We start from the raw sequence: 12,608 nt of genomic DNA, 5'->3' as shown, positions 1-12,608 counted from the left end.
TACTGAAGGTAGGGGGCGGGGCGGGAGGGGTTACTGAAGGTAGGGGGCGGAACGGGAGCGCTTACTGAAGGTAGGGGGCGGGGCGGGAGCGCTTACTGAAGGTAGGGGGCGGGGCGGGAGCGCTTACTGAAGGTAGGGGGCGGGGCGGGAGCGCTTACTGAAGGTAGGGGGCGGGGCGGGAGGGCTTACTGAAGGTAGGGGGCGGGGCGGGAGCGCTTACTGAAGGTAGGGGGCGGGGCGGGAGCGCTTACTGAAGGTAGGGGGCGGGGCGGGAGCGCTTACTGAAGATAGGGGGCGGGGCGGGAGCGCTTACTGAAGGTAGGGGGCGGGGCGGGAGCGCTTACTGAAGGTGCGGGGCGGGAGCGCTTACTGAAGGTAGGGGGCGGGGCGGGAGGGCTTACTGAAGGCAGGGGGCGGAACGAGAGCGCTTACTGAAGGTAGGGGGCGGAACGGGAGCGCTTACTGAAGGTAGGGGGCGGGGCGGGAGGGCTTACTGAAGGTAGGGCGCGGGGCGGGAGCGCTTACTGAAGGTAGGGGGCGGGGCGGGAGCGCTTACTGAAGGTAGGGGGCGGGGCGGGAGGGCTTACTGAAGGCAGGGGGCGGAACGGGAGCGCTTACTGAAGGTAGCGGGCGGGGCGGGAGGGGTTACTGAAGGTAGGGGGCGGAACGGGAGCGCTTACTGAAGGTAGGGGGCGGGGCGGGAGCGCTTACTGAAGGTAGGGGGCGGGGCGGGAGCGCTTACTGAAGGTAGGGGGCGGGGCGGGAGAGGTTACTGAAGGTAGGGGGCGGGGCGGGAGAGCTTATACTGGAGCGGGTGGGGCGAGGCTGGAGGGCTTATACTGGAGGGGGAGGGGCGAGGCTGGAGGGGGAGGGGCAAGGCTGGAGAGCTTATACTGGAGGGGGAGGGGCGAGGCTGGAGGGGGAGGGGCGAGGCTGGAGGGCTTATATTGGAGGGGGAGGGGCGAGGCTGGAGGGCTTATATTGGAGGGGGAGGGGCGAGGCTGGAGGGCTTCCTTTAGGGATCAGGCTGGGGATTTATGCAGGTTGGGGCAGAGATGTGGAGGGTACTGCACAATCCCTGTGCTGTGTACTGCACAATCCCTGTGCTGTGTACTATTCTTCTGCGCGGCTCCTGGTGGGCTTGCTGTGGGCCGTCTAGTCTTGGGTGTCAGGTACCTTTACTCTCTGGTGCAGTTCCTGGTGGGCTCGCTGCAGGTCGTGTCCGATGACGTCTGGATCTTTCAACTCTCTGAGGAGATGAGAAGACAACTACCAGAGTATACCTCCGCTCTGGAGAAGGTGAGAAACGTCCGAGCTGAGGATGATGGTGGTTCTGGTGCTCGGTGTCCAGTGGGGGGCGACATTCTCCACTTTCTCGTTTCAGAATTTCCTTTATAAATGCATCGGGAGCAGCCTGGGTGCCTGCTCCAACCGCGAAATGGTGAGGAAGGAGCTGCAGGAGCTGCTGACTGGTGCCCGTTACCAGCAGGAGGCTGAGAGAGAGGTATCGTCCCAGCCCCTGCCGCTCTGGTCCTCGGCCGCCCCCTGCCGCTTTGGTCCTCGGCCGCCCCCTGCCGCTCTGGTCCTCGGCCGCCCCCTGCCGCTCTGGTCCTCGGCCGCCCCCTGCCGCTTTGGTCCTCGGCCGCCCCCTGCCGCTTTGGTCCTCGGCCGCCCCCTGCCGCTCTGGTCCTCGGCCGCCCCCTGCCGCTCTGGTCCTTGGCCGCCCCCTGCCGCTCTGGTCCTCGGCCGCCCCCTGCCGCTCTGGTCCTCGGCCGCCCCCTGCCGCTCTGGTCCTCGGCCGCCCCCTGCCGCTCTGGTCCTCGGCCGCCCCCTGCCGCTCTGGTCCTCGGCCGCCCCCTGCCGCTCTGGTCCTCGGCCGCCCCCTGCCGCTCTGGTCCTCGGCCGCCCCCTGCCGCTCTGGTCCTCGGCCGCCCCCTGCCGCTCTGGTCCTCGGCCGCCCCCTGCCGCTCTGGTCCTCGGCCGCCCCCTGCCGCTCTGGTCCTCGGCCGCCCCCTGCTGCTCGGCCGCCCCCTATCGCTCTGGTGCCCGGCCGCCCCCTATCGCTCTGGTCCTCGGCTGCCCCCCGCCGCTCTGGTGCCCGGCACCCCCCACCGCTCTGGTCCCCGGCACCCCCCACCGCTCTGGTCCCCGGCACCCCCCACCGCTCTTGTCCCCGGCACCCCCCACCGCTCTGGTGCTCGCCCGCCCCCTACCGCTCTGGTGCTCGCCCGCCCCCTACCGCTCTGGTGCTCGCCCGCCCCCTGCCGCTCTGGTCCTCGGCCGCCCCCTGCCGCTCTGGTGCCCGGCCGCCCCCCATCGCTCTGGTCCTCGGCTGCCCCCCGCCGCTCTGGTGCCCGGCACCCCCCACCGCTCTGGTCCCCGGCACCCCCCACCGCTCTGGTCCCCGGCACCCCCCACCGCTCTGGTCCCCGGCACCCCCCACCGCTCTGGTCCCCGGCACCCCCTACCGCTCTGGTGCTCGCCCGCCCCCACTAGTATACTTCTCTCATCCTGTTTGTGCAGCATTTAATAAGAGGGAATTGTCGGTGCATGGGGGTGGTGTATCCCTCCGCTGTGTCCTGACCGCCATCTTGCTGCTTATAGGGTTAATATCTGCAGCCTCCTGGCTGTGTATGGCGGCCTCTGGCAGACCGTTTCCCTCCTATAGATAAGAATGGACCTGCTGTGCTGCAACTACAAGTCCCAGCATGTCAGGAAATATGTGGACTACTGGGACTATAGTGGAGGGATGGCGAGATGTCCGGGCATGCTGGGCAGTGTAGTGCAGCGAGCATGTTGGGGTGCAGTCTGCTGTGGAGGATGCACGACGACTGATCCTCTTTTCATAACAGCGCCCCCTTGTCCTCAGGCTTGGTGTGGTATTGCTCCACGGTAACACTCCTCTGTGTGCAGGGTCTGGCGGTGGCGTTGGGCATCTGCTCCGCTCATCACTTGGACGACACTTTGGCGAAGATGTCAGAGTTCCTGAAATCCGACATCATGAAGAAAAACACAGGAATCTTCAACCTCTTCAAGGTGTGTAGAGGCGGGCGGCGGGGCGAGCGCCATGGCCCAAGGCATTGTGGGTGACAGAGACAGTGCCTGCTAGTGTGCTGTGCCCCCAATCCAGCATCGGCCAGTGTGCGTCCGCTTCCCGCATCCAGCGTCGGCCGGCGTGCGTCCCCTTCCCGCATCCAGCGTCGGCCAGTGTGCGTCCCCTTCCCGCATCCAGCGTCAGCCGGCGTGCGTCCCCTTCCCGCATCCAGCGTCGGCCGGCGTGCGTCCCCTTCCCGCATCCAGCGTCGGCCGGCGTGCGTCCCCTTCCAGCATCGGCCAGTGTGCGTCCCCTTCCCGCATCCAGCGTCGGCCGGCATGCGTCCCCTTCCAGCATCGGCCGGCGTGCGCCCCCTTCCCGCATCCAGCGTCAGCCGGCGTGTGTCCCCTTCCAGTATCGGCCGGCGTGCGTCCCCTTCCAGCATTGGCCGGCGTGCGCCCCCCCCCCATCCAGCGTCGGCCAGCGTGCGCCCCCTTCCCCCCGTACTGGTGACGCTCCATGCAGGGAATGTTAATTCGATCTTCAGCCCTCACAGTAATGGACCTAGCAGACCCTGGATGACATGGCCGCCACTTCCTCCCGGAGGAGACAACCTGCACCGGAGGCCGGGGGCGAGCGATCATCTCCACCGCACGTGTATACAGGAAGCTGCACATGACTGTCCCTGTGTCTCCCTGCAGCACCCGGATCTACGCCGTGTGCCTGTAATATCCTGGCAATATCCGGAGCTCGGGGTGTTATACCCGGATTATAACCCCCGGCCCTGTAATATCCTGGCAATATCCGGAGCTCGAGGTGTTATACCTGGATTATAACCCCCAGCTCTGTAATATCCTGGCAATATCCGGAGCTCGGGGTGTTATACCCGGATTATAATCCCTGGCCCTGTAATATCCTGGGAACATCTGGAGCTCGGGGTGTTATACCCGGATTATAACCCCCGGCCCTGTAATATCCTGCGAATATCCGGAGCTCGGGGTGTTATACCCGGATTATAACCCCCGGCCCTGTAATATCCTGGGAACATCTGGAGCTCGGGGTGTTATACCTGGATTATAATCCTCGGCCCTGTAATATCCTGAGAATATCCGGAGCTTGGGGTGTTATACCTGGATTATAATCCCCGGCCCTGTAATATCCTGGGAACATCTGGAGCTCGGGGTGTTATACCCGGATTATAATCCCCGGCCCTGTAATATCCTGGGAATATCCGGAGCTCGGGGTGTTATACCCGGATTATAATCCCTGGCCCTGTAATATCCTGGGAACATCTGGAGCTCGGGGTGTTATACCCGGATTATAACCCCCCGGCCCTGTAATATCCTGAGAATATCCGGAGCTCGAGGTGTTATACCTGGATTATAACCCTGAGCCCTGTAATATCCTGGGAATATCCGGAGCTTGGGGTGTTATACCTGGATTATAATCCCCGGCCCTGTAATATCCTGGGAATATCCGGAGCTCGGGGTGTTATACCCGGATTATAATCCCCGGCCCTGTAATATCCTGGGAATATCCGGAGCTTGGGGTGTTATACCTGGATTATAATCCCTGGCCCTGTAATATCCTGAGAATATCCGGAGCTTGGGGTGTTATACCTGGATTATAATCCCCGGCCCTGTAATATCCTGGCAATATCCGGAGCTCGGGGTGTTATACCCGGATTATAACCCCCGGCCCTGTAATATCCTGGGAACATCTGGAGCTTGGGGTGTTATACCTGGATTATAATCCTCGGCCCTGTAATATCCTGAGAATATCCGGAGCTCGAGGTGTTATACCTGGATTATAACCCCCAGCCCTGTAATATCCTGGCAATATCCGGAGCTCGGGGTGTTATACCCGGATTATAATCCCTGGCCCTGTAATATCCTGGGAACATCTGGAGCTCGGGGTGTTATACCCGGATTATAACCCCCGGCCCTGTAATATCCTGGGAATATCCGGAGCTCGGGGTGTTATACCCGGATTATAACCCCCGGCCCTGTAATATCCTGGGAACATCTGGAGCTTGGGGTGTTATACCTGGATTATAATCCCTGGCCCTGTAATATCCTGAGAATATCCGGAGCTCAGGGTGTTATACCCGGATTATAATCCTCGGCCCTGTAATATCCTGAGAATATCCGGAGCTTGGGGTGTTATACCTGGATTATAATCCCCGGCCCTGTAATATCCTGGGAATATCCGGAGCTCGGGGTGTTATACCCGGATTATAATCCCTGGCCCTGTAATATCCTGGGAACATCTGGAGCTCGGGGTGTTATACCCGGATTATAACCCCCGGCCCTGTAATATCCTGGGAATATCCGGAGCTCTGGGTGTGATACCTGGATTATAATCCCCGGCCCTGTAATATCCTGGGAATATCCGGAGCTCGGGGTGTTATACCTGGATTATAATCCCCAGCCCTGTAATATCCTGGGAACATCTGGAGCTCGGGGTGTTATACCCGGATTATAATCCCCGGCCCTGTTATATCCTGGGAATATCCTCCCGGGTTAGTGCGGGGGCCGGGGATTGTAGCGCTGTACATCGCGCTCATCGTCTTCGTGTCTGTTTCAGGATCGGGCGGATGGCGACCTGGAGAAGATTAAGAGCGCCCTCATCCTGGGCTACGGCCACGTGGCAGTTTGCGCCCCCACAGAACTTGTGCTGCCACGGATTGAGTCCGATATTCTGCGCAATGTCTTCCTTTACTTCCACACCAAGGTGAGACGTCGTACTGCACTCCTGCCCCGTGCTCCCTCCATGTCCTGCCCCCCGCCATAAGGGAGAGCTCAGCAGTTTCCCCCTACAGATATCACCACCTCTTCTGCGCTGTGCCCCTACAGTTATCCCCACCTCCTCTTCTGCACTGTGCCCCTACAGATATTGCCACCTCTTCTGCGCTGTGCCCCTACAGATATCACCACCTCTTCTGCGCTGTGCCCCTACAGTTATCACCACCTCCTCTTCTGCACTGTGCCCCTACAGATATCACCACCTCTTCTGCGGTGTGCCCCTACAGATATCACCACCTCTTCTGCGCTGTGCCCCTACAGATATCACCACCTCTTCTGCGCTGTGCCCCTACAGATACCACCACCTCTTCTGCGCTGTGCCCCTACAGATACCACCACCTCTTCTGCACTGTGCCCCTACAGATATCACCACCTCTTCTGCGCTGTGCCCCTACAGATACCACCACCTCTTCTGCGCTGTGCCCCTACAGATATCACCACCTCTTCTGCGCTGTGCCCCTACAGATATCACCACCTCTTCTGCGCTGTGCCCGTACAGATATCATCACTTCTTCTGCGCTGTGCCCCTACAGATATCACCACCTCTTCTGCGCTGTTCCCTTACAGATGTCACCACCTCTTCTGCGCTGTTCCCTTACAGATGTCACCACCTCTTCTGCGCTGTGCCCCTACAGATATCACCACCTCTTCTGCGCTGTGCCCCCAACAGATATCGCCACGTCTTCTTCGCTGTCCCCCCTGCATTCGCTACTCAGCAGTGCCCCCTACAGATATCGTTGCCTCTTTTGCTCTATGCTCCCCTCCCTGCTCCTGCCGCTCAGAGGTGCCCCTTTGATTTATTGCCTGTCCAGTCTCCTCTTCCAGACCCTCGCACCTGCTCCCCGCCTCTCCTAGGTGCTGCCTGGGGTAGGCACAGTTGGGTACTTATTCCTTCAGACGGACCCTAACCTTCTGTTCTCCTAATTTACCTCTCAGGTTCTGGGGATAAAAGTAGAGCCCAAGGTAATGTGTGCCCTGCTCCTGCCCTTCTGCTCCTGCCTTCCTGCTCCTGCCCTCCTCTCTTTGCTCATATGTCTTGCAGACACTAGTTTGGGTATAGGGGTCGGGCTCCTCCAGAGTTGGGGGCACTGCAGACATCACTGCGAGCCCAGACCGGGTATAAATCAATGGAAAGGGCAGCTTCAGAGCAGAAACTATGCCGAAACGCAGGCGGCAAGCCGCAAGGGGGCGGGTATGGGGGCGGAGCCCTGATCGGCGGGTGAGACCTAGGGTTTGATTGGTGGGTGAGGGCTAGGGCAGGGTATTGGTGGTAGGTGGAACCCTGATCGGTGGGTGAGGCCTAGGGGCTAGCTATTGCTGGTGGTGGAGCCCTGATTGGTGGGTGAGGCCTAGGGCGGGGTATTGGTGGTAGGTGGAGCCCTGAACGGTGGGTGAGGCCTAGGGCGGGGTATTGGTGGTAGGTGGAGCCCTGAACGGTGGGTGAGGCCTAGGGCGGGGTATTGGTGGTAGGTGGAGCCCTGAACGGTGGGTGAGGCCTAGGGCGGGGTATTGGTGGTAGGTGGAGCCCTGAACGGTGGGTGAGGCCTAGGGCGGGGTATTGGTGGTAGGTGGAGCCCTGAACGGTGGGTGAGGCCTAGGGCGGGGTATTGGTGGTAGGTGGAGCCTTGATCGGTGGGTGAGGCCTAGGGCTAGCTATTGCTGGTGGTAGGCGGAGCCCTGATTGGTGGGTGAGGCCTAGGGCAGGGTATTAATGGTAGGAGGAGCCCTGATTGGTGGGTGAGGCCTAGGGCGGGGTATTGGTGGTAGGTGGAGCCCTGATTGGTGGGTGAGGCCTAGGGCAGGGTATTAATGGTAGGAGGAGCCCTGATTGGTGGGTGAGGCCTAGGGCAGGGTATTAATGGTAGGAGGAGCCCTGATTGGTGGGTGAGGCCTAGGGCGGGGTATTGGTGGTAGGTGGAGCCCTGAACGGTGGGTGAGGCCTAGGGCTAGCTATTGCTGGTGGTGGAGCCCTGATTGGTCGGTGAGGCCTACGGCAGGGTATTGGTGGTAGGTGGAGCCCTGATCGGTGGGTGAGGCCTAGGGCTAGCTATTGCTGGTGGTAGGCGGAGCCCTGATTGGTGGGTGAGGCCTAGGGCAGGGTATTGGTGGTAGGTGGAGCCCTGATTGGTGGGTGAGGCCTAGGGCAGGGTATTGGTGGTAGGCGGAGCCCTGATTGGTGGGTGAGGCCTAGGGCTAGCTATTGCTGGTGGTAGGCAGAGCCCTGATTGGTGGGTGAGGCCTAGGGCAGGGTATTGGTGGTAGGTGGAGCCCTGATTGGTGGGTGAGGCCTAGGGCAGGGTATTGGTGGTAGGCGGAGCCCTGATTGGTGGGTGAGGCCTAGGGCAGGGTATTAATGGTAGGAGGAGCCCTGATCGGTGGGTGAGGCCTAGGGCTAGCTATTGCTGGTGGTGGATCTCTGATTGGTGGGTGAGGCCTAGGGCGGGGTATTGGTGGTAGTTGGAGCTGTGATTGGTGGGTGAGGCCTAGGGTGGGTTATTGGTGGTAGGCGGAGCCCTGATTGGTGGGTGAGGGCTAGGGCAGGGTATTGGTGGTAGGTGGAGCCCTGATTGGTGGGTGAGGCCTAGGGCAGGGTATTGGTGGTAGGCGGAGCCCTGATTGGTGGGTGAGGCCTAGGGCAGGGTATTAATGGTAGGAGGAGCCCTGATTGGTGGGTGAGGCCTAGGGCTAGCTATTGCTGGTGGTGGATCTCTGATTGGTGGGTGAGGCCTAGGGCGGGGTATTGGTGGTAGTTGGAGCCGTGATTGGTGGGTGAGGGCTAGGGCAGGGTATTGGTGGTAGGCGGAGCCCTGATTGGTGGGTGAGGGCTATTGTTGATGACTGGATCCATGGATCAGGGTTACTGGCATTGTGTCGTCAGGGCTACAATTGGATACTAGAGGATTATAGGCTGCTGGTGGTTAGGTAGAGGTTGGAATATTTGTGCGTGGGGCCTGGGCTTCCTGGTGGGTGGGGCCTGGGCTTCCTGGTGGGTGGGGCCTGGGCTTCCTGGTGGGTGGGGCCTGGGCTTCCTGGTGGGTGGGGCCTGGGCTTCCTGGTGGGTGGGGCCTGGGCTTCCTGGTGGGTGGGGCTGGTTTAGTCTGCAGACTTCCTTGTACAGGCTGATGGTGGCGGCGGTACATCGTGTTCTCACCTTAGCGCTAATCTTTATCATTAACGCTTTTATGCTACAAAAGTGTGTAACTAACATGGCAAGTGGGCGGGGCTTCATAATGAGAACATGGACCGCGAATCCTGGAGAGACTGCAATGTATACAGGTGACGTATAACGATACGTAGAAGGTACCGAGAAAATCTACTGCCCTGCATTTCACACAAAGGCGTGGCCTATGTGCTCATTATAATACACGGCAGATGCTGTATATCGGGAGGACATGATGTAATATTACACACCTGATGCCGAAAGTCAAGGAGAACACCAGACAGGTCACCCAGATCCCACCGCTGCCACTAGTTGTCAGGAACTGTTCACTCCGCTGCCTCCAATCGTCTGGACAATTACACAACTGACTGAGGAGCAATGGACGAGGCTGCGGCTGCCCCCAATACTAGGCCGTATATTGGGGGGGATCACAGTGAGCGTATGGTGTATACACCTCCGAATCCAGCGCATGGAAAATATATAATATATATATATATATATATATATATATATATATATATATATATATATATATATATATATATATATATATATATATATATATATATATATACATATATATATATATATACATATATACATATACATACATACACAGTACAGAGCAAAAGTTTGGACACACCTTCTCATTCAAAGATTTTTCTGTATTTTCATGACTATGAAAATTGTACATTCACACTTAAGGCATCAAAACTATGAATTATCACATGTGGAATTATATACTTAACAAAAAAAGTGTGAAACAACTGAAATTATGTCTTATATTCTAGGTTCTTCAAAGTAGCCACCTTTTGCTTTGATGGCTGCTTTGCACACTCTTGGCATTCTCTTGATGAGCTTCAAGAGGTAGTCACCGGGAATGGTTTTCACTTCACAGGTGTGCCCTGTCAGGTTTAATAAGTGGGATTTCTTGCCTTATAAATGGGGTTGGGACCATCAGTTGTGTTGAGCAGAAGTCTGGTGGATACACAGCTGATAGTCCTACTGAATAGACTGTTAGAATTTGTATTATGGCAAGAAAAAGCAGCTAAGTAAAGAAAAACGAGTGGCCATCATTACTTTAAGAAATGAAGGTCAGTCAGTCCGAAAAATTGGGAAAACTTTGAAAGTGTCCCCAAGTGCAGTGGCAAAAACCATCAAGCGCTACAAAGAAACTGGCTCACATGAGGACCGCCCCAGGAAAGGAAGACCAAGAGTCACCTCTGCTTCTGAGGATAAGTTTATCCGAGTCACCAGCCTCAGAAATCGCAGGTTAGCAGCAGCTCAGATTAGAGACCAGGTCAATGCCACACAGAGTTCTAGCAGCAGACACCTCTCTACAACAACTATTAAGAGGAGACTTTGTGCAGCAGGCCTTCATGGAAACATAGCTGCTAGGAAACCACTGCTAAGGACAGGCAACAAGCAGAAGAGACTTGTTGGGGCTAAAGAACACAAGGAATGGACATTAGACCAGTGGAAATCTATGCTTTGGTCTGATGAGTCCAAATTTGAGATCTTTGGTTCCAAACACCGTGTCTTTGTGCAATGCAGAAAAGGTGAACGGATGGACTCTACATGTCTGGTTCCCACCGTGAAGCATGGAGGAGGAGGTGTGGTGTGGGGGGGCTTTGCTGGTGACACTGTTGGGGATTTATTCAAAATTGAAGGCATACTGAACCAGCATGGCTACCACAGCATCTTGCAGCGGCATGCTATGCCATCCGGTTTGCGTTTAGTTGGACCATCATTTATTTTTCAACAGGACAATGACCCCAAACACACCTCCAGGCTGTGTAAGGGCTATATGACCAAGAAGGAGAGTGATGGGGTGCTACGCCAGATGACCTGGCCTCCAGTCACCAGACCTGAACCCAATCGAGATGGTTTGGGGTGAGCTGGACCGCAGAGTGAAGGCAAAAGGGCCAACAAGTGCTAAGCATCTCCGGGAACTCCTTCAAGATTGTTGGAAGACCATTCCTGGTGACTACCTCGTGAAGCTCATCAAGAGAATGCCAAGAGAGTGCAAAGCAGTCATCAAAGCAAAAGGTGGCTACTGTGAAGAACCTAGAATATAAGACATAATTTCAGTTGTTCACACTTTTTTGTTAAGTATATAATTCCACATGTGATAATTCATAGTTTTGATGCCTTCAGTGTGAATGTACAATTTTCATAGTCATGAAAATACAGAAAAATCTTTAAATGAGAAGGTGTGTCCAAACTTTTGGTCTGTACAGTAAATCACATCCCCCCGATATACAACATCCAGGGTGTGACATTATAACATCCGGGGTGTGATACTATGTCGTATCTTCCCGATATACAGCATCCGAGGTGTGATATAATATTGCCCCAGATGCTGTATATCAGGGAGATATAATATATTACCCCCTCGGATGATGGATATCGGTGAGATATGGTATAATATTATCCCCCAGATGCTGTATATCGGGGGGATGTGATGTCACACCCTGGATGTTGTATATCAGGGAGATATGATATAATGTTACCCCCCTGGATGCTGTATATCGTGGAAATGTGATATCTCAGACCCCAGATCCTGTATATCGGGGAGATCTAATATTTCACTCCCGGATGCTGTGTATCGGGGAGATACAGTGGGGCAAAAAAGTATTTAGTCATTCAGCAATAGTGCAAGTTCCACCACTTAAAAAGATGAGAGGCGTCTGTAATTTACATCATAGGTAGACCTCAACTATGGGAGACAAACTGAGAAAAAAAAATCCAGAAAATCACATTGTCTGTTTTTTTATCATTTTATTTGCATATTATGGTGGAAAATAAGTATTTGGTCAGAAACAAACAATCCAGATTTCTGGCTCTCACAGACCTGTAACTTCTTCTTTAAGAGGCTCCTCTGTCCTCCACTCATTACCTGTAGTAATGGCACCTGTGTAAACTTGTTATCAGTATAAAAAGACACCTGTGCACACCCTCAAACAGTCTGACTCCAAACTCCACTATGGTGAAGACCAAAGAGCTGTCAAAGGACACCAGAAACAAAATTGTAGCCCTGCACCAGGCCGGGAAGACTGAATCTGCAATAGCCAACCAGCTTGGAGTGAAGAAATCAACAGTGGGAGCAATAATTAGAAAATGGAAGACATTCAAGACCACTGATAATCTCCCTCGATCTGGGGCTCCACGCAAAATCCCACCCCGTGGGGTCAGAATGATCACAAGAACGGTGAGCAAAAATCCCAGAACCACGCGGGGGGACCTAGTGAATGAACTGCAGAGAGCTGGGACCAATGTAACAAGGCCTACCATAAGTAACACACTACGCCACCATGGACTCAGATCCTGCAGTGCCAGACGTGTCCCACTGCTTAAGCCAGTACATGTCCGGGCCCGTCTGAAGTTTGCTAGAGAGCATTTGGATGATCCAGAGGAATTTTGGGAGAATGTCCTATGGTCTGATGAAACCAAACTGGAACTGTTTGGTAGAAACACAACTTGTCGTGTTTGGAGGAAAAAGAATACTGAGTTGCATCCATCAAACACCATACCTACTGTAAAGCATGGTGGTGGAAACATCATGCTTTGGGGCTGTTTCTCTGCAAAGGGGCCAGGACGACTGATCCGG

At 55.8% G+C, this 12,608-nt stretch overlaps 1 protein-coding gene across 3 annotated transcripts in view; it reads left to right on the top strand.

The window, feature by feature from the left end:
* The window catches only part of MROH1 (maestro heat like repeat family member 1), a 190,050-nt gene that overhangs the window by 71,778 nt on the left and 105,664 nt on the right, over positions 1–12,608 (top strand). For 2 of the 3 annotated variants that reach the window (XM_077271557.1, XM_077271558.1), the window contains exons 19-23: positions 1,195–1,299; positions 1,385–1,504; positions 2,914–3,036; positions 5,621–5,767; positions 6,775–6,801. In XM_077271557.1, the coding sequence (XP_077127672.1) occupies positions 1,195–1,299; positions 1,385–1,504; positions 2,914–3,036; positions 5,621–5,767; positions 6,775–6,801 (522 nt within the window). The remainder of the gene's footprint in view (positions 1–1,194; positions 1,300–1,384; positions 1,505–2,913; positions 3,037–5,620; positions 5,768–6,774; positions 6,802–12,608) is intronic. The other variant, XM_077271559.1, reaches the window with a different exon arrangement.

This window comes from Ranitomeya variabilis, chromosome 6 (assembly GCF_051348905.1).
Source record: "Ranitomeya variabilis isolate aRanVar5 chromosome 6, aRanVar5.hap1, whole genome shotgun sequence".
NCBI classification, from domain to species: Eukaryota; Metazoa; Chordata; class Amphibia; order Anura; family Dendrobatidae; genus Ranitomeya; species Ranitomeya variabilis.
This window is presented reverse-complemented; position numbering and strand designations above follow the sequence as displayed.